Below are 22114 nucleotides of genomic sequence, written 5' to 3' on the forward strand. Positions count from 1 at the left end.
CTAGATGGGTCTTTTGTCCTATTCAGCGGCGTTCTAATGAACCAGAACAACACAAAAGGCATAGATGGAATGAGCTGCCACAGAGTCCCTGCTGCTACTTCTCTCACTTTGTAGATTTAAAAGACATTATCCGTGGGTAGCTCTGCAGTATCACCCAGTTCTGCAGCCTTATCTCCATTCTAATTGCAGCTGCTCCTGGCATTACTTTTTATAGAAGTACTGATTAAGTACTGCTTTGATTGCAGAAAGATAAAGGGAGTTGGCTTTTTTTTTTAAACTGAAGTGAGCGTTGCGGTAATTCTGTAACAATAGAGGGAAATCTACAGGCCTTTAGTCATCATGGCTAATGCCGAAGGATACTGAGAGTTGTAGCTCAGCAGTCTGGAAGGTCACAGCTCTAGTCTGTAGGAAGACAGGAGTTCTGAACGAATGGGCAGATTTTCAGCATGTACAAAGCACTTCAGCAGAAGATTAAATTTTCAAGGGAAGCTTAGCTCCTGGTGTCTTTATGGGACACATCCATGTTATTTCCTTGGCAAGAATACAGAAAGGCTTGGCCATTGCCTTCTTCCCAGTCTAGCCTATAGGCTTGGATTTCCTAATGGGAAATAGCCAAGAAATAGCCAGGCCCAACCTTCTTAGCTTTTTGAGGTCAATCAGCATTGGCCAGGTGCTACTGTTCACCTAGCTGGACAATAGAAAGCTAGCATGCATTTAGTTCCAGTTTATTTATTTAGTTTATTTATTATTCAAATTTAATTACCGCCCATCTCCCCCAAGAGAGTTACCTTGATCTAGAGGGAAATGGGGGAAAATTCCTGTTTTGGCTGACCCAGTATTACAATCCTTTCTTTATGCTACTTGCTTTGGCCAAACAAATATTTTTTCTGATGGTTATGACATGACAGGCAGGACACTGGGAGGGGTGGGACTTTTTTCATTTGAACTCTTTGGCTGTTTTCTTGACAGCGGGCAACTACATCGAGGCCGGCGTACTTACTTGAGGAATGCTGTGCGGGAGATGGAGGCCATCCTGGCCAATGAACCTGGACTTCTGGGCCCCAAGGCAAGTGGGATATATAGAGGTGGGCAAGAATTAAGAGCTGTGAAGGTGCAACCAGGTTTACTTATGCTGTGTGTGAGCAGTTAGAGTTGGGCCAATGCAGGCGTAAGATAGATTTGTGCATATGCCTCTGTGGGTATATGTGCTGTGGATGAACCCAGAGCAAGTATTCATGCACCTGCATTGGCCTATTTGTCCTTGACTTGATATACATCCAGTCCCTGTCCCTAATAATGGCTTGTGTTTTGTCTGTAACTGATACTCAGGGCCTCAGTGGAATAGAAACACTTTTTAAAAGGAGAAGACCTTTGCTGTCAGTGCCTGAAGTTTTACGCTCTCAGTGTTCACAAGCAAATTATTTTTTTTTAAAAAGTACCCAGGTTTCCTGGCTGAGTTAACTTGATGAAATATTGGGTCAACCTAAAGGCATTTTTCCTAGACTTTACATACTGGTGGCAGGCTATTTCTAAGCTCATTCTGCAGGGATCCTGGGTAAAATAATGGAGTGATTTAAAGGGTGAAAAAGAGCTGGGGTTCTCTTTTTCTGTGCTGCCCCACCTTGCAGCTGTTTTTCTCCAGTTAACCCTTTCTGTAACCGTCCTAGCAAACAGCTGTTCTGGCTAAGAATTATGAGAGTTGACATGAACCCTGAAAAGGCGCCAGGTTGGAAAACACTGCTCTAGAATACCTGTAATGAAGATCGTGCTCAGCGTAACTATCAAGGATCATATATATTACTATCCAGTAAAGGAATGTAGAGCTGATCTTGGGGAAGCTATGGGAGAGCTATTAAAGGGGAAAGATAGGAGCAAGTCATCAACTTGAAGAAGGGGGATTTAAAGAAAAGACTACAAAGTCCTAGGATAGAACTTTTTTTTCTTTTTAATTGAATGTTGTACACTGCCCAGACTCACTGTCTGTGACATGGGCAGCTAAATAAATGTGATGTAATAGATATATAAATAATTAAATAGAAGGAAGAATAAGAAATTCAAAATAACCCCACCTTGCTTTTGTTTAGTATAAACTCAAAATAACCCCACCTTGATTTTGTTTAGTATAAACTCAAAATAACCCCACCTTGATTTTGTTTAGTATACGATTTTGTTTAGTAAAACTTTGACAGGCTTTCAAGATTCTGTTATTCTACCTCAGTGTTTCTTTAAGTGCGGTGCTAGGACCCTGAGGATCCCCCAATACCCTCTCAGAGGTCCACAAAATCAAAATTATTTGCCAGCTTATGTTGAAAAATAATACAATATAAAAATCCCATCAAACAATCATGAAAAGCAGCAGCAGCAGCAAATGCATCAATTTTAATTTTGAGTATCGTAAATATTGCTAAATATAACCCATACAAAGAAAAGCTCTTTTGGGGTCCTCCTTAATTTTTAAAATTGAGAAGAGGTCCTGAGAGAAAAAAGTTTAAGAAACACTGTTCTACCTTATTACAATAATGAGCTTTGCTGGAATCCCTGCCATGTTTGTTTCTTGACCTGGCCTACCTCAAAGAGATGAAAGTTTCTGTCTCACAAATATTTCTTCATTCTTTCCCCCAAAATTATTTCTTCTTCTGTCTCACCTACTTGCCTTTTCCTCCTCTCCTTCCTTCATCACTTTAGTCATGAAGAAATCTTTGACATATGGGAAAAGCATGCACCAGAACAAAATGTGGCTCTTTATACTGATTCCAGCAATTTTAATAATTGGTCTGCCAGTGTTAGGTTTTTCATCATGTCGTGCAGGATTCAAGGACATCTGCCAATAGGACAGAGATCTGGGGAAGCTATATGTAGTGTTGAGACGAGCTTCCCCTATTTCCCTTGAAGTCTTCGGAGAAAATGAACGGAATTTTCTTAAGCTGGTGATGCTGCCTGGAGTGAGGTGCATATTCTCTTTTGTCTGATACTTTCTCCCTCCCTTTCAACACCAATAGGCTGTTTACGTCTTCATGGCTCTATCTTTCTGCCGAGATGAGGTTGCCTGGATGTGCAAACACAGTGAGCATATCAGCAAGGGCAAGAACCAAGAGGAATTCACTGACAGGTATTGATCAGGTTGTGGAGGTGAAGCCCAAGGATGGGAGGTGTAGCGTTGGGGTAAACTCTAATGCTATCCGAGTTAATGAATCTATGTGGATTTCACTCTACCCCATCCTATTCAGGATCCATCATCATTGAGCACAAAGGGTAAATACTTGCAAAAGGTGATGTATCAATGAAGAATATAGATTTTCAACAAGCCCAACTTTTATTCTACCTGTGCAGCAAGCTAGAGCTGCCAAAATATCCTCTTCTACATCACTGTTAGAAATACAAGAAGCTCTAAATCTTCACAAGGGTTGGAAAAGACCGCCTGAAAATAATCCTTTCTTTACCTCAGGGGATAAATGTTCACATTTCAGATTGGAGTATGCTCATGTTGTGCTAAATTATGGCTTGACCAATAAGCCATAAGGCGTGGTTCTCACATAAACACTAAGTCCATGGGCTACAAATTGCAGGGGCTAGACCTGGGCAAAAAGCCCATATGGCTTAACACAATGGGTAAACTCGGCCAGCGAGCCCTGCTATCAGAGCCCACTGGATTTGCAACCCGTACTCACAAAAAAGTAAACCCAGACTGCATTTTCTCATGATTGTTCTTACCAGCTGCAATTTGCAAACTTCACTAATGGGAATTGGGAAGCAAAAAGTGTGATGGAGAGTTAGTCTCTAAGTCATAGAGGAAGGGTAGGAGAGGCAGGCTCAGAGGCACATTCCTCTTGATGTGGAGGCAGAGGAGAAAGACAGGAAGATGCCTTTCCCCACAATTTCTGGAAGTTAAGGAGGAGCTGGAGATTCTGGTTGCTTGTAATACAATATACCTCGGCTTTGCAGGGTGAATCTTGCTGCAGACCGAGTTAATTATTTATCTATGGCACAGCTCTAATCTTTGGCTTATGTTGCAATAGATGAAAGTCCCCTAGGAGTCCCTAATCAATAGGGCTTGGGACAAAGTGTCTTCTTCCTGCGGCAAGGATGAACGACCCCTTGGCCCCTGAGGAAGGCATAGGGCGATGTATAATTGGTTGGGAGATACGAACTGGGAGTTAGCATAGCTGTGACAGGAGAGTTTTGAGTTGGCTGGCAGTGGATGTGGCCTGGCATCCATTTATCCTCATCCGTATTTTCAGGAGCACGCACGGCTACTTTTACCCTTCACCCATCAGACGTGTGCACAGGGCCATTTATACTTCCATTGTGTCTGCCCATGCTAAATTCTTCAGTGTTCATTGGCTAAGCTTGGGAGCATTAACCGAGGAAATGCTCCACATTAGGGTAGTCAGCTCTTGTTGCACCGAGGGCAGCGGCATCATGCAGGGGCAACACTGCAGAAAGCAGATGGGGGATGAGCTGAACTGCATTAATTAACTGAAGGATCATTCTATTGATAATACTTTTTTAACTGTTGAATTTTAACACAATCCTCATTCCCTCACATCTCAGCTAATTACCAGGTTTAAAATAAATCAAGAAGTATGCAAGCAAAACATGCACACACTTCTGTATGTGCAAGCAAAGACACACAAACCCTGCATGCAAAGGAGAAGGCAAGATGAGGCTTAGAGAGGGAGCATCTGCATGGGAATGTTTGCTGCTGGGGAACAGAACGGAGAAGGCTATGAGGGCTGCCCCTTGGATCCCTTTATGCATTCCTTGGATCCCAGCTTGTGCATCTATTTGTTATGTTGATCACATTTGGGGACGGCGTGGAAAGAGTCAGGAGAACCGCATACTGTAGAGTACTTCTTTACAGAAGGTGAATGTTTGTAGTAAGGATCTGAATAGTCTGGCATATCTCTTGCTTTGTTGTATGTTTGTGTGGGGAGCTGGTCAGCTTTGTAGCACCAAAGAGAATCTCAGGCAAGACTCCAGATCCCATGTGTTTTCCTCATAGCTACTTGGCCGAGCTGCTGTTTCTGATGGAAAGACTCCGCAAGCTGCTTAAACGGCACCAAAATGTCATCCAGCGGTACCATGTACAGTATTTGTCACGGTTCGATGCCCAGGTGCTGGGTAATGTCATACAGGTATGGAAACAGCACAGGAACTGAGGTCAGTGGCATGGTGTATGGGGACTGGAGCAGGTTCCAGTGAGTAACCTCTGTCCTAAAGAGAGAGGAAAATTGGGTGGGAAAAAGTAAGAATGCAGAAGATCAGCTCTAGCATTCTGTGATAGAGTACATGTTTAGTTTGTAGAAGGGTCAGCCCCTGGCACCTCTACCTGGAAGGATTTTAAGTATTTGCAGTATCTGGATGCTGGCGAAAACCCTTATCTGCTGTCAGAGTGGATGAATTAGATGAAATAAGTCTGACTCTTTCTGGCACAATAGAAGGGAAGCTGCTTCACAAGTCACAAATTAGAAAAGGGAGCAAGTAGAGCTCTTTGGAATGATTTCCTTGCCTTGAAGCATCTGTTACTTGAATTGATGGTTGCTTCTCTTTCTGAAGACACTTGAGGTGAGATACAGCATTAAAACGGACAGCACAATTCCTTTAAATAATTGCATGCACTAAAGTTCAGTGTAAACAAACCACAGAATAACAAATTGTTGCCTTCACTCTAAGCCCTTTTGTCTCTTGCAGGACCTGACTGTGTGCCCTGAAGAGGAATCAGTGATTATGTCAGCTTTTGTCAACACGCTCACATCCCTGACTGTCAAACAGGGTAATTATTCTGTCAGCCAGAAGCTTTTGTGTCTCTTTCCCCTGCCCTCATGCAGAGGGCTCCTACTTCAAGAGATCTATATGAACCTCCTTCTATAAGAGTAATTGCAACATTGTGCCAGAGAAAGGTTTGGGATTTTATAATAGGCATATACTATGGAAGCTGCATGTATGTTTTTTGTGCACAGTATCTTAGACACTGAAAGCTTTGTTCAGATTTTCTGTAGTGTTTTGAGATCTGACCATACTTCTTTACATGTGCTGAAGGGTGGACTAGATTGGATGCTGGTAGGACTAAGCTACAGATATGCTACCTCCAGGAACAAAGTTCTTACTGAAGCCAATTTAGTGGCCTGCTAGAACCATTGAAATGGAGCAGAGCTTAACATAGCTTAGAAGCTGTACTCGGAAAAAGAATATTATCTTAGATAGCTTTAATGAGCATGCCAGAGAAATACAGGTTATGGATCTTACACACTCAGCCCTTCCAAGCATAAAGAATCACACACTTAGACAGATTAGGTTAAGATAAGTAAAATAATTTCTTACTGACTTTATTGTTGCTTCTGTTACATCCATCTTGGTGGAAAAGATGAAGTTCCTTTGTTCTTCTTTTCTTTCTAAATACTTAGTTTGCCCTAAACCCTCAGCCCTATTTTGCTGCCAAGGGCTGCTTGGAAGAAAGGGGAATTCCAGGCCCAACGCATGGTGCCCAGAATGGAGGAGAGCAGCACGCAGCCGTGTGCTTCTCCAAGTGGAAGAAGGAGAAAGAGGAAGTGGGAGTGGCAGCAAACAGCTTCCTCAGAGTTGCATCGTAGGACAACTCAATTTACATGCTAATTCACATGCTAATGAGGCATGCTGGATTTGCCAGGACTTCCAACGCTTACGTAGTCTGTACACTGTTGTAGAGAGAGCTACGCACAGCCAATAGTTCTTTCAGCAAGAAAGCCTCGCTGTACATGACCTTGATTTTTTTTTTTCATCCTTAAACCTTAAACAGTAGAAGAAGATCCTTGAGGCTCTTTCAGTAAGTCTTGCCTTTTTTCATGCTTGTCTTTTGCAGTTGATGTCAAGGAGAAATTTGAATTCAAGGGACTGCGGTTAGATTGGTTCAGACTACAGGTAAAATCCCCAGTCAGGATTTCTTCCTTTTCCGCCCCTTCCTCCAGTAAAGGCTCCCAGAATCTTTGGGATACGGTCCTTTTTGACCTGTCAGGATTTTGTATTGGCTACATGATCTCTTGTAGCTCCGTCTGTTCATTGGGAGTGAGCAGCAGAGAACTGGGTCGCCCATTGTGCTCATCACGTAATGAGAATTCTGCAGGAAGAGAAGGAGAACCAACTGGGTAGTCCCTCTTCTATTTCTCTTTTCAAAACATACAGTGACTTTCCGTAGAGAGTGGGAAGGGGAGAAGCAGGAAAAGAAGTTGCTGCTAAGGAGGGGGAGGTGATAGACAAGAGAGGACAAACTGAAAGAAGTTAGAGTCTCCTCCTTCCCACTGTTTTAATTCCTTGATGTTTTCTGTCCGTTGGAGGGCAGGGGGAGGGGCTTACAGAGGACACTTTGACATGGCAAGCTTTCAGTCGCAGTTTACGCTGAAGGAGCTTTGAAAGCAGGTTCATGTCGAGAATTTGGACATCACAATGGAGAGAAATACTTTTGCTAGCATCACTAGCATTTCCATCGGTAAGGACTACATACTGGTCAAATAGCAGCCTTAGGCACCAAGGCATTGGTTATGCCTTAAAACCACCCATACATTCTTCCAAATTAAATTAAAAAATACGAAAGAGTGACAAATTTCACAAGATTTCAGCATTCTTTTGGGAGATTTCTAGATGAGAATGCTGAAATCTTGTCAGAATTGGCAATCTCGTAATATTTTAAGCATTTTAAAAGATGGGGGGAGAGTTTCCTGTGACATGAAAAGATTGGAAGCCCTAAGGACAGGTGCCAGCCTGTTCACCATTGGTTGGCTATTGCATTTATTTATAACTTTTAGGCAGATGAGTGAAGCATTCTAGAATAATTGTCCTCAGTGGCCATCATGTTACGTTATCATCATCGTTAATGTTTGTTCCTGTGTTTTTTTATTCCTGTGTTGGCCACCCAGACTCACAATTTTCAAGATGGGCAGTTATATAAAATCCATATAATAAACAGAGGGATGTTAAAAGATAGGGAGAGGGTTGCCTGGGACCTGAAAAGGTTGGAAGCCCCTGACCAAGGCTAAGGACAAGGACTGTGTTGATTTATCTATCCCATGTTTGCCGCCCAGACTTATGAATTGTGAGATGGGCAGCTATATATATTGAAATAATAAATAAAACGGGGCTTTTCTAGCATACGTTTCTCTCTCATAATATTACACTGCCAAGATACATCACATAATCACATAAACAGGTATCGGGTATATGCGTGTAAGTTGCCCTACCATTCTACAGTTTTTATCAGTCATGGCCTATTCTGAGAACTTAGGGTGATATGTCCAGAAGTTATGGGTTCTTTCTTCCATCAGGCATACACCAGTGTCACTAAGGCCCCATTGCAACTGCGGGAGAATCCTGACCTTGCCAAGGTGATGAACCTCATCGTCTTTCACACTAAGATGATGGACTCTGTAGAGGAGCTGACGGTGGAGACGTCTGACCTCTCCTTCTTCGGGTATGTATGTAGGTTAGCAGAAGACAATGCTGACTGTACAACAGATTTGGGACATGCAGATCGCAATGGCAGGGTAGATCCAGTGGGTTTAATATATATTTTTCATGTTCAGGGTTATCTGATTTGGTCTTGGAAGTTTACTTTGAGGGTTTTGAAAAGGAAGGCTAGGGCAAAATATTTAATAAACAAGTGACAGAAATGAGATGCCAGTTCACAGCAACTTTCTGATAGCAGTGTGCATTCTCATCCACCCATTGATTCAGGAGGGTGATGAGCAGGCCCTTAAAAGAACTGCAGCTTGGGTGTGTGCACCTTCGAGTCATTGTTGAATCCTGGCGACTGCCTGGACTGGTCCTTGCAATTTTCTTGGCAATATTTTGGAAGTGGCTTGCCATTGGCCCCTTCCTAGGGCTGAGAGAGTGACTGGCCCAAGGTCACCCAGCTGGCTCTGTGCCTAAGGCGGGACTAGCACTCACTGTCTTCCAGTTTCTAGCTGGTGCCTTAACCCGTACACCAAACTGGCTCTCTTATTGAAAGGTCCTTAAAACTGATTGTATGGGCAGAATTGCTTGGAAAGCTCAAAGGACAGGGGTTTATATTCTTGCCAGACAGCACTTGAGTTTGGCCCAGGTTTGTAATCAGAGGAATCATTAGCAGCAAGGCCACTGACCAGGGGGCTTTGTTTGTAGCACCAGCCCATCTATACAAGTCCTTGTCCCAGGAGTGAGGTTAACTCCGTACCTGATCTTCATCTTTAAGCCTTTGGCATTCTTCTTCAATTCTTTAATGGTTAGCTAGGGGTGGTATAGCATGTTTTGTTTTAAGTGCTGTTTTTAACTTGTTAGTATGTTACTGCTTTTATGCCAAACTACAGGAATGCTTTGCAGGAGAGAAGTAGGGTAAACATTTCTTAAATAAAAAGGCAGGGAAATACCATCTGTTTTTAATTGACTTGATGGGCATTTTATTCAAATACCCTTTTTAAAAAATCCATTAAATAAAAGTACAAGAAAGAGCGCTTTCTGCAGGCCATATCATTGTGAGTGGTTACTGTTTTTAGAAATTGTATACAGTATTCATCATAATATTCATTAGTACATGGAAACCTGTCCCTTGAGGTTGCTTGCTTCCACTTGTTTGGGCTCCTTAACTTTCTGTTTCTTTGACAGTTTCTACGTGCGCCACTTGGAGAAGTTATTTGCGTCCTCCATGGAGGAACCATCCATGTTGCGTTATGTCATTGCCTTCCCACTTCTGTGTGCTGATTTCAGTCATGCCATCCATCCACTGTGCCCTGAGGAGGTGTGTACACTTTAGACTCAGATGGGAAAAGCAGGTGGATTGAGAAGTTCTTACCAGCCTACACAAGAACTTGTTTTTTCTCTCCTTTTGTGTAATTTGTACAGGCCTGTCTATAGCCTGGTTTTAAAAAATAATGTTCTGTACCATTTGTATTTTAAATTCCATAACTAGGGAAAAAGAGTGTTCTAACCTGTCTACAATACACAAACTAGAGAGTTCCAGATATTTTATCTTACCTATATATGTGATTTGTACAAATGGTGGTCTTCTGAAGTGCCTTGAGTATGGAGAAGTAAAATAGCAGTGGTGGGACTTTAATTGTGGTTTTAACATTATTATTATTATTATTATTATTATTATTGCATTTTTATTACAGTAAGCATTATGATTAGACTGTTGTGAGTAGGTGACATGTGAAGGACTAGATAATTTTTAACTTTTTGAGGTGTGCACGTAATTTAAGATAGAAACCTTATCATATGGACTAGGAATCAAGCTCTATTGAGGATAATGGAACTTACTTTTGAATGAGCAAATCTTATATTCACTTACCCAGGAGTAAAATCCTTGCTGATTTTAACCTGCATGGCTGAATATAATTATTTTGATCCAAGATTTAACAAGAAATTGAATGGTGGATTTTGTTAATAAAAAGGAGTTGATCACAATTATGATGCACAAGCCATCTAGTGAACTAAGGTCATTTTTGCTTCCCATTCCAGTATCCTCATCTGTGCAACTGTGCCTTGGCCATATGCAACAACTTCCTGGAAGAGATTGCGAAGCAGACTTCGACCTGCATCCTTGATGCTTGTGCTGAACACTGTAATCTGAGTGAGCAAGTGAGTAACCCCAGCTCCCTGGGGGATGCTGGGGATCAGACATCAGAGCTAAACCAAGTGCAAGGGAATGCAAGAAGGCATAATAATCTGCAGGAAGAAAGACGATTGATCTGTGAAAGATGGAACTTTGGAATAACACTATAGATAATTATGTAAGATCTGGTCCTCTGAAAGTAAGACTCAAGCATGCCTTTTTGTAATACGCCAGAATCCAGGTGCACTTTTCTGGGCATCTTCTGGTAGAACTGCAGAATGGAAACCACGGGTGGGCTGGATAGACGAATGTGTGGGGCTATTATGGGCATGGGCTAGATTCTTAGCATCTGTAATGGTTGCCTACCCCAAACACTCAGACTCACAAGAGGTTACTTAAATGAAATCTGGTTTATTAGGGATATTATGGCAAATACAGAGAAAGCTGAGAATGAGCAAAAGCGCGCGAAATACAAACCAAATCCCCTTGCTTGAGGAGAACCCTTCCCTCGGCCGACCATATCAACCGCCCCTTCCCAGGTGCTAGAAACCGTTAGCCTCAGCCTGGGAAAGCAACCTTGAATCCATGACCTAACCCAAACACATTCCAATGCAGCAGCCAAGAGATAACACCTCAGCAGAGTGGAATTATCCACCCGCTCCTGAGAGCAAGCCCCCTCCAAGGAAATGGCATGCGAGGCGTTACGATGTACCAGGCACATTGAAACGGTGAACATGACAGCATCTCTCACTAAGAACTTTAGGTCACAGTAAGCCAACAGAATAGATGCAGAGAGGCAAAACATCTTCCGGTTCTGGAGCACTGAGTGGGATTCCTCTCCTTCCTCTTCAGTTTCTTTTGGTATGCATAATCTCCTTCATGTCTCATCTGTTGCTGAAAAGTATGTAAGAGAATAAAAGTCTTGGCAGGACTGTAATCATACAGGCCCCATAAGTCACTCTACTTATTCTAGACCACAGTTTCTGACAAGCAAAGGAATAGGCTATCTGGAAATATTTAAGCCTAGTTGATCTAAAGGGCAAGGATTAGCAACGCTACGCAGGCCCTATAGGAGGTGCTTTTGTCTCTACCACCCAAAAAACTACTTTTTCTCCTTTTTAAAAAAACAAAAAACCCTTTACATTTGTCTTATCTCCCAGCTCTTACCGAAGCACTGTGCACCCACCATCAGCAAGGCCCGAACCAAGAGGGCTCACAAAGGATCCTCCAAAAAGGGAGAGCCAGAAAGAGATAAACCTGGTGCAGAGAGCATTCGGAAGGACCGCAGCCTGGTCACCAAGTAAGATCACAACAGCCAAGCTGCTTAAATTTCTTAAACTTATTCCTTTTTAGATACCTTTGAACCTGGTGGTTCTGTTATAGGATAGCACAATGGCTAATTATATACTGAAATGTTTATTGTCATGACATTTCTAACGATCACTAGTGTTTCCAAGAAGATCACATATGCTATTGAGGTTTGTTCTGAATTCTGTTTATAAGTATGTATAAGCAGAACCAACAGAGGTATGATAAGGGAGATCAAGGTTCTAATCAAGATATGCCAGCAAATCTGAACATGACACAGTGGCCATCAGATTGGAATAGGTCAATCTATATTCCAGTACCGGAAAAAAAAAAAAGGGAGGCTTTATAGAGTGTGCAAACTGTTGCACCATATTCTTAATTTCACATGCTGGCAAAAATAATGCTAAGATCTTCCAGTGCAGATTAGAACTCTGCGTGGAAAAGGAGATGCCAGATGTTCAAGCTGGCTTTAGAAAAGGGTGAGAAATGTTATTGCTGATACATGCTGGATGATTGAGAAAGCCAAGAATATTTAAAAAAAAGTCAGCTTGGGCTTCATTGACTACAGAATGGCTTTTGGTTGTGTTGATCATGTCAAGCTGTGCAGTGTACTTAGAAAAATGGGAATTCCACACCATCTCATGCAAAACCTATGTAGAGGTCAGGAAACCGTAGTATAGGCAAAACATGGCAAAATAGACTGGCTCCAAATTGGCAATGATATGAGGCAAGGTTATATACTCTCCCCTTATTTATTCAACCTATATGCTGAATATCCATTAAGGGAAGCTGGGTTGGAAAAAGATTAGTGTGGTTTTAAAACTGGAAGAAGAAACATCAATAACCTGCGCTTCGCTGATGACACTACCCTGATAACTGAAAATGCAAAGGAACTGCAAGCTCTAGTAATAAAAATCCAGGAGCACCATGAAAAAATGGGCCAAATATTAAATATAAAGACCAAACTAATTACAACAGCAGAACAATCAGCCTTAGAACTGACAGTGAAGATATCAAAGAGGTAGATAGCTTCAGCCTTTTAGGATCAGTCATCAGCAATAAAGGAACAAACAGTCAAGAAATACACCACAGACGAGCACTTGGTAGAGCAGCCACGAAGGCCTTGGAAAAGATATTCAGATGCCGTGATGTCTCTATACCTACAAAGTTCAGAATCATACAAGCCATGGTGTTCCCTGTGACACTCTATGGAAGCGAAAATTGGACTTTGAAGAAGCAGGATAGAAAGAGTACTGACACTTTCGAACTTTGGTGTTAGAAAAGACTCCTGAGAGTAGCATGGACAACCAAGAAAACCAATGAATGGATCATTGAACAACCCAGAGTTCTCACTGGAGGCATATATGATCAGGCCCAAATTAACCTACTTCAGATATATTATGCACAGACCCAGCTCTCTGGAGAAGGCTCTATTGCTGGGAAAGGTGGAAGGAAACAGAAGTAGAGGATGACCATCAGCAAGGTGGATTAATTCAGTTACATTGGCTATGGGTGCACATTGGAAGACCTGAAGGACTAGGTTAGGAATAAATCATCATGGATAAAATCTATCTATGTGGTTGCTCGGAGTTGCCACTGATTTGATGGCGTGTAATCAATCAAATGAAATGAAACGAAACTTTTTTTCTTCAAGCATAAAAGTAACAAAATTAACAGAGAAAAAATATAACCATTGCTTGTGGCACTTTTTGGCAACTACTTAAAACAGTGGCATCTTTTCGAGGATCTCATAGCTGCCTTCTGCAGCTGCAGGTAGCACAATCCCAGGGCAAGACCCATTTAGTTTATGAGTTGCTGATGTGCTACATGTGTGCCTGCGGATGCTCTGAAGCACTTTTTTCTCTTTGAACCCAAAGCTGTGCACAGCTATTCTGTTTATGTCTGCCAGCTACCCAGAACCTTCAGGATAGATTAACAGTATGATTAAAAACACATAAAGTATCCTGTGAAAGCATCTAGGAGCAGGCTTAGTGGAGGAAGGAATAAGCTTTCGTAAGAGTATCTTACTAACGTTCCCAAAATAGATTGGACTCAGAATATGATCTTATAGGTACTTCTAGAGCTGGGGTCACCCAAGCTTTTCCCAGATCTTTACTCTCTTTTCTCTGCCCTTCCCTGTTTCTTACCAGGAATATTTTGGGAAACACCTTCTATATTATAAAAATTCTGATGCATTCTAATTATCTTTTTTTTTTCTTTTCCCAGTCTAGACAAGTTGCACCTGACTCTGACTGAGCTTTGCTGGAGCATCAACCAAGTAGCCAACATTATTATCTTTGAGCATACAGTAACTCCAGTGGAGTATCTCAGCAGCCAGCTGGAGGTCCGACTCAGCAGGTACAGGAAGTAATGGGAGCAGCAGGAGGTATTGTGGCCCCACAGGCAGGGAGGTTGTTCTAGAAGTGAGCCACGGTGGTGGTGTCAGCTGTACCTTTTCCAAGTTTTTTGAAGAATGGAAAAGAAGTGTGCATGTAGGTTCCATTCCTGAATTTCTCTCAATTCAGTGAACTGAGCATGGTCCGCCTCATTATCTGTCCCATGCATCTAATTCTTGGCGTACCTGTGAACTGAATGGCTGGATTTGTCAGGCTGCCCTGATCTGGACTGCAGAAATCCAGGCATCCACTAGATGGCTGCATAAAGATTTCCATACAACTTGGGTTTGCATGTTGTGTTAAGACCTAATTTGGCTTGTTTGGGGTTAGGGTTAAAATCAAAGCTTTTTTAAGGCTGTGAGTGACCTAGGGCAAATTAGCAATGAAAACAATGTAAATACTTTCTTTTCTTTGGGGTATATCGAAGTCAGCAGCCAGGCGTATAGGGGCATGTAGGAAAACTCAGTACTGAATTCTTCAGATGATATCTTAACTGAGTAGGGTGGAAGATATTGTTCATTTAAATACTGGTCCATGCTTTAGGTGGGGAGCCCACCATCTATGGGCCAGCTGTTCCCACTGCCTGCTAAAAGTCCTGAACCCAGTCAGTTAAGTAAACGGTTAAGCAAATCAGTGGTTTAGAACATTGCGAGCTTCTGTTCTTTGACTGCTGTACATCGTCTTCTTGCAGAACTTTAAGCTTTTAAAATATCCTATTTAACAAAGCTTATCTTTGTTAACCGCCCAGAGTCCCCTTTTTGGGAGAGATGGGCGGCGATAGAAATTTGAAGAATAAATAAATAAAATAAATAAATCTTAGTCTGCAAAACAGTGTTAGGCTTCCTGTTTTGGTTTCACAGTGGATAAATTCCCATAATGATCTTCCAGCAGAGTCTGGCAGCTGGCTTTGACCATCGTCCCAGAGAAGAGAGCTTTTGCTATGTGCCATCTAATCCAGATGGTGTTTCTGCCAACACCTGGAACTTGGGACCGGCCTTTGTTTCCTTCTGTAGCTCTTTAAAGAGAGCTGCATCTGCTGTTACCGTCTGTTAGATCACTCTATTCTTACCAGACATATATTGGGAAACAATTCTTTTGTTTTGACACCGAGCTTTTTATTTAGATACTTGTTTTGAATTGCTTTTGTTACTTAGATGCTACAAATAACAGTGTATTGTATTTATGCTTTTGTTTTGTCTTGTTTTGGGGTGAGCCGCTTCAGAGTATATTAAAGTGTATTTGTAGACATAACAAACAACAACAAAAAGCCACTTTGAAGCTTAGCACAATACGTGAACCCAATTAATAAAAGTGACCTGCAGATGTTTCAGTCCCAGAACTGAGCTTGCTAGATCATGAACATACACTAAGTGGTCTGATCTTGAAGAGGGCCTCAGCTAACTTGTGCAGGGCAGTCAGTAACCCAAAGGAGAAGAAACAGTTCCTCATAAGCCACAGCATTCATACCTTGCCGTTAGTCCCACGTTTGCTTTGGTCAGCCAGATTTGAGAATGAGATTTTTGTCTTCTTTGCTGGCTAAATTTAAAACTGCTGATTTTTTTTCTTGGTGTCACCTCTCCCCTCTCTCCATACACAAGCAGGTATCTCATCTAGTCCCAAATGTACTGGCGGGTCTGGCTTGTGTTCCTTGGACAGAAACATCACCCACCCATCAGTACTCTTTACTAAAGCATTGTGCGCTGTGTAACGTAATACTGTACTGAGAAATAGTGGCTTGAAGGTTGCAAGTTGATTTGCGTGTGTGTGTGCGTGTGCTTCTTCGTTGTTTGTCCTTTGATTGGAGTGTTTTCAAGTGTGGCTTACTTCCCCACTCTTGCCCATAGGTCTTTGGTGCGACTGGTAAAACCAAACCCAAATTCTCCGGAGTTAGTGCGCCCCACAGAAGTATTAGCAGGCGTGCAGGCCTATTCTACTTTCCTGGTGTCCCTGATGCATCGCGTGGGAGTGGATACTTCGCGCCTCCTCCGTGGTGTGCTGCTGCAGCACACCCAGCCGCTGGATGCAAGTGGGGAGCAGACCATCACCACACTCTATACCAACTGGTATGTGGCCAGGGCATAATGGTGACCTGCAGAGAGAAAGTACTGTTGCACAATGGTAGGAGCCTGGGCATAATTTGTCCCAAAGGTCACTACCATCTCCTGGAAATTCCAAGAGTCAGCACTGCAATATCTGAGATACTCATTAAAAAATTCCTCTGAGACTATGTTGAGGGTTATCTTTGAAACTAAGACACTATTTTCAGGTACGGATGAGCTGTTCCTTCTTTCCATTAGTAAATTCCAGTAGAAAGAGTGAGAAAGGATATTGCTGCTGTGAGCTAAAGCTTTCTTGGGAAGACCTTGTTGCTAGTAAGATCTCCTGCCTCCATCATTTCCTCTCCCTACAGAGCTGCCCCCACAACAAGTTTGAGAAAGTTGTACTTAGTTGTTCTGAGATGGAATAGATTTTCTTGGCATCTCTTCCCAGGTATCTGGAGTCACTTTTACGCCAAGCAAGCATGGGATCCATTGTCCTTTCACCTTTAATGAAAGCCTTTGTCAGTGTCCCCAAAGAAGGGGAGCAGATCTTCAATGCTGAAGAATTTTCTGATATCTTAGGTAGGTGTTAAAATGTCTAGACTGAATCATTCAGAATTGAGTTGTAATTGGGTCACTTGATTTGAATTTAATTCCTAGTGTTAGTAGCTGAGCTGATAGGCTTGGATTCTATCATCCATTAGAAGCTGTGGAATTCCTGCCAAGCCTAGCTTGGCTCAGGCAAATTTTGAGCATCTGGCTTGCAGCTGAGGTTTAAACCTGAAGACGCAGTCAGTACTATGGTAGCAAATCGCATGAAGCAGAGAATAACGGAGTAGTCCTGCCTGGATGATCTGTGATCTTCAGAATACTCACCCTACTATGTGGTACTACCTAGCTTATAGATGGTGATACTTAGGAAGGAGGAGGAGGAGGAGTGGGGGAGTGGGAGGGGGAATCTGGTTCTTATTTGGATGGGCTAGACTGGGAAGAAGGCAATGTCAAACCACTTCCATATTGTTGATAGGCAAACTACACAGATGTGTAGTCACCAGGAACTGAGCTCGATTTGAAGGAGTCTTGACTTTAGTACCAAATATTCAGAACCAGGATAGCATCAATGCAGGGGACCCTAACATCCAGCCATTCATTTCAAACATAAATGCTCTCACAGCAGCATACAAAGATTAAAAAAATGCCTGGCCTTACATGTAGAATCTTAAAGACACACCTTAAAACAGAACAAAAACACCAGATTTGGGCACTAGGTTCTTAGTTAGAAAGTTCAGTAGGTCATGGAGTTGGATCTTAGAACAACAGAAGCTTTGCAGTTTTCTCTCTCTCTAGCCTCAGCAGTGGCAGCTAGTAAGAAGGAAGTAACAAGGAAGTGGCTCTAACTGGCTTTTCCAACCAGTTAGAAGAGAGGGCTGAGCTTGGGATGTCATGCAAAATGCAGAAAGAACTCTGCCTGCTAAGGTCAGAAGTGGATAAGTGTCAGCCCATGGGCCCTCTGTACCCTTCCTGGCCTTTTTCTGAATCCCCCTGAAGCTTTCCAAGACTATGCTGCTAATTTCTGGCAGCAAAATGTTGAAAATCAACAGCATGCTCAACAACAAAGGTAAACATGGATGACAAATCTCCAGTAAATTGAAGGTATCTATTTCAGTAGTAATCTCTCTCCACCCCAGACAAGCAGATTGAAAAATCTGGCCTCAGTCTCTCCAGTGAGCTGCATTCATCATTTGATAGTGGCCTGTAGCCTTGGCCATTGCTATTTTTGGGGGGAAAAGGTGGCTCCTGGATACCAATAGGTTAAATGAGGTGGCTGAGATCTTTGCTGCAATTTCTGTAATCAGAAGAAGGTGAACTAACATTTGATGTCTCTTTTTCCCTGATGTCCACAGGGAAAAGAGATCAAAAGATCGATCCTACCTTGACTGCTTCAAGTGTGCAAACTATACTATTGCACTTTAATAAATGTTGATGAAAACCTTTTTGGGTTTTTTTGCAGAAATGAGAGCACTGGCGGAACTCCTTGGTCCCTATGGAATGAAGTTCCTAAGTGATAACCTCATGTGGCATGTCACCTCACAGATGGTGGAGCTAAAGGTATAAAGCTCAGTTGGGAGGGGAGCGGGTTAGGATCGGCTATTTTCCAACTTATTCTGGACTCATCTAGTGAAGCCATAATATAGTTTGGTTGGTTTGAGCAGAGTTTGTTGTGAGTCCCCTGCCGTTGCTCAGTACAGTATAGTAATTCAGCCAACTCTGGTTTATTTAGTCAAACAGTGGCTTAGTTTACTGAATGAAGCCTGCCTTTTTGTTTAGAAGAAAAGGCATTGAGCAGAAGGTCTGGTTCTAGAAATTCTGAGTGTCTTAGGGAGGGACTTGAAGATTGGCATATGGCTATTTCTCAGAGCAAACTGAGAACCAAGCAGCCCTCGACTTTACATAGCTAAGGTACATATGATAGCTTCCAGAAGAATGTTGGTCAAGATAAACTTTGTACCATCTCCAGAGTCTTCATAAGGTATCACCAATTTTTATTCCTTCTAGAAACTTGTGACTGAGAATATGGATATTTTGGTTCAGATCAGGTCCAACTTCTGCCATTCAGAGCAGATGGCAACGCTAATGCCCCGCCTATCAGGTAAGTGCTAAGTAATGATTCTGTAGATCAGCCTTTCTCAACCTTTGATCCTGGAGGAACCCTTGAAGTATTTTTCAGGCCTCGGGGAGCCCCTGCACATTCAGGCTCAAATATAGGCCAGAAGGTACAAAATTATTATATTCGTAGGCCTGTATATATGCATGAACAGTGTTCTTAAACTGAAAATAAAGAATGAAACTTTCCTCTTTAATGTGAAGCTGCCCAAATTTGAAATATTTTTTTTAAAATAAACTGTAACCTCCCAGGGAACCCCTAGTGACCTCTCATGGAACCCTAGGACTCCACGGAACCCTGGTTGAGAAACCCTGCTGTAGACAGTGCTTCCCAAATTACCCAGAATTGGGTAAAAGTGTTTTTTCTTTGGGTAATGACACACAAACCCATTACCCAATCACAACAGGGACGTTTCAGTTTGACTTAAAGTTTTTACCTACTTTGGATAGAAAGGACGTTCTGATAAGTGGTTTGGTGTAAGGAAGGAAAACTTTTGAGAAGCACTGCTGTAGAGCCTTGTTCTTCCATTCTCTGCCTCAGCTATTGAGCAGTCATCGGTGAGACTCATACTGAATTGAGAAGGATCTATTTGTTTCTTGGTTTTTAAATGGAAACAGAGAGAAACTACAACTAAAGAAGTCAAATCTTTTTTGACAATGGGCTTTATTACTGACTTTTACATGTACTATTTCTGACCAAAATCTTAGAATGGATGGTATTATGTCTCATTTCTCACTATTTTGATAATTCTAATATTTTAGAGATAATAAATTCCTTAGGTTTGACCCAGCTTTCCTCTGAGAGCTCAAGATAATGAGCATAATATTCCTGCCACCACTTTTCCTCACAACAGCTCTGTGACATAACATGAGATAAGAGATTATGACCACCTTCAAGTCATCTAGGGAGTTTTTATGGCTGAATGTGGACTTGAAACTGGATTTTCCTCCTCCTAGTCCAAAATCTTAGTCTGGATCTGGCAGATGGCTAACCTCACCACTGCATCTGTCAAAAGGCACTTCCTCCTCATAGCCCATATTAAGGAGAGAGATTGGATATCCAGCAGGAAATTCACCAGTCAGTGCTTCTTGACTTGTCCTGCAGTATAACACAATTTACCAGACTCTTTAGTAAAGCAGAATGGAGATTGTCTATGGGGACAGAGCAAATTATGCTGGCATAGTTTTGTCATGCATTAAGACACATTAGGCCAGCTGCCTGGATACACCCTGAGACTAGAGAATCGATTTGGGGGTGGGGGGGGGGATGGGGAGGAATTGGAATGGAATATTATACTGCCAAACTTCTGTGCAGAATTTTCTGCAAAAGGGGTTTCAGATTCTAGATATATCTGAAATTGTTAGAAGCCTGCCAGAAAAAGTTCCTGCTATACTGGTTCAAAATATTGCAACTGTATTGTGCTCTCAGTCTAAGACTGGTTAGACTATCTTGGTTTTCACAGAAGTAACTCAACAACTTCTGTTGACCTGGGATAGTTTGTCCCAATTGGATGCCTTCTAAAGGAATTCATGGAATAACTATCATCCAAAACCAGTGTGTCCTAGGACCAAGCTGGGTGATAGTGATTATGGGAGTTATTCTCCATGACTGGACACCAGCTTGGGAAAAGCTCAGCTAAAGTTCTTGTGGCTCCTGGAAAATTGGGTCTAATCACAACATATTCTGTCCAGGTATAGAGAACGTTCTAAAGAGGATGACAATCATTGGGGAGATTCTGTGGTTCCGATCAATGGCACAGGAGGGACTTCAAGAAGTAAGTGCTGGCACCCTGGTACTTGTGTATGCACAGCCACAACTAGAGGTCTATTCCTTGCTTTGTTTTTTGGTGGTTTTTGACAGAGCAGCTTAGGAGTGATGGCAAAATTTATAGGGAAGGCAATTAACATAGGACCTAGCAAGCAAAAAGGGTAGATACTTTTTATTTGTTGCATCACCTCTTGAATTCTAACTTGGACAGGTTTTCACCAATCACTGCCCTTTCCTGATGGGACCCATTGAGTATCTGAAAGAATTTTTCAATCCTGAGATGGACATAAAGGTAAAATTGTCAACGCCTCTCTCTCTCTCCTTGAATGAAGGAAGTGGCTAGGTGGGTCCATTCTCTGCCCTTTCTGAATGCTATATTGACAGTGATATTGACTCTTTGAGCACTATTGTCCTTGGTTTATCAGTATGCAGAGAAAACTGTGGGGGTGTAGAAGAGAATTTATTGTGCAAGTGCCTTTTACTAGTCACCCTGGAATGTGTATATCATGCTCACATATACAGTAACCTGAAGAGGGACTTCATATCCAGCGTGTCAGGCTATTGCATAGAATCTGCAGATGAAGCTTAAATACTAATTTTACCTTTACAAATGCTTAAAAGTGTTACAAAGAATGCTAGTATCTTTAGCATTAGTTCAATACATATCTTACGAAAGAGCCTGGTGAATCCTCTTTTAGTTTAGATTAGGGATGGACATCGCTGGAGGGGTTAGGGGCTATAATTCAGACTCTCAGCCTCCCAGAGGGACACAGGAAGCCATCTCATGAAGTCAGAGAAAGAGTGGAGTTTAGCCCATTTTCTCTTCTTGTTCCCCAATCACTGAGAAAAAGAATCACAGCCAATTTCAGAGTATGAGGGATTTTAAAGTTGGAGTTTCCTGGAATGCTACCATGCCTAACCTTAAGGTATCCTACAGTAAGATACAATTGAAATTGGCTCCCAAAAGGCATTCTGAGATGGGGAGAGGGAGGTTGGAGTTATTCAAGAGTAACATTCTCGCTATTAATACTGAAAAGAAAAATCACATTCCTGAAATTCAACTTTCTTTTTGCAGTCAAATTCTGACAGCAAAAACTTGAGGTGCTGGTTGGCTATGTGTGGGCCACAGATTAGCCATCCCTGTCACAGGGTAATGGATTTCAGTAGTTCTGAAAGTGCCAAATTTAGGAACTATATTGTGTCAGTGTCTCAAATCTATATTCTCTGCATGCTTGCATCACGGCAATAATTGCATCAAATAGTGAGAGAGATGGAAGAGCAGGGCACACGCTACTTTGACCTTTAAGGCCCACCTCTCTATGTCTCTGCCCCATTTCCTTTTTTCTCTCCATGCTGCTGTGTTAATGAGGCATCTCTTTCA

The 22114-nt window shown here is 42.1% G+C and overlaps 1 protein-coding gene across 1 annotated transcript in view; it reads left to right on the top strand.

Annotated features, from left to right (window-relative positions):
* Positions 1–22114, top strand: part of NCKAP1L (NCK associated protein 1 like) — a 79483-nt gene that overhangs the window by 25586 nt on the left and 31783 nt on the right. The window contains exons 11-26 of the mRNA XM_063293957.1: positions 970–1066; positions 3000–3109; positions 5003–5135; positions 5692–5773; positions 6839–6897; positions 8295–8440; positions 9610–9742; positions 10465–10584; positions 11719–11858; positions 14093–14224; positions 16107–16325; positions 16753–16883; positions 18313–18410; positions 18858–18951; positions 20658–20740; positions 20945–21025. Of these exons, the coding sequence (XP_063150027.1) occupies positions 970–1066; positions 3000–3109; positions 5003–5135; positions 5692–5773; positions 6839–6897; positions 8295–8440; positions 9610–9742; positions 10465–10584; positions 11719–11858; positions 14093–14224; positions 16107–16325; positions 16753–16883; positions 18313–18410; positions 18858–18951; positions 20658–20740; positions 20945–21025 (1858 nt within the window). The remainder of the gene's footprint in view (positions 1–969; positions 1067–2999; positions 3110–5002; positions 5136–5691; positions 5774–6838; positions 6898–8294; positions 8441–9609; positions 9743–10464; positions 10585–11718; positions 11859–14092; positions 14225–16106; positions 16326–16752; positions 16884–18312; positions 18411–18857; positions 18952–20657; positions 20741–20944; positions 21026–22114) is intronic.

This window comes from Candoia aspera, chromosome 2 (genome assembly GCF_035149785.1).
Source record: "Candoia aspera isolate rCanAsp1 chromosome 2, rCanAsp1.hap2, whole genome shotgun sequence".
In the NCBI taxonomy this organism is placed as follows: Eukaryota; Metazoa; Chordata; class Lepidosauria; order Squamata; family Boidae; genus Candoia; species Candoia aspera.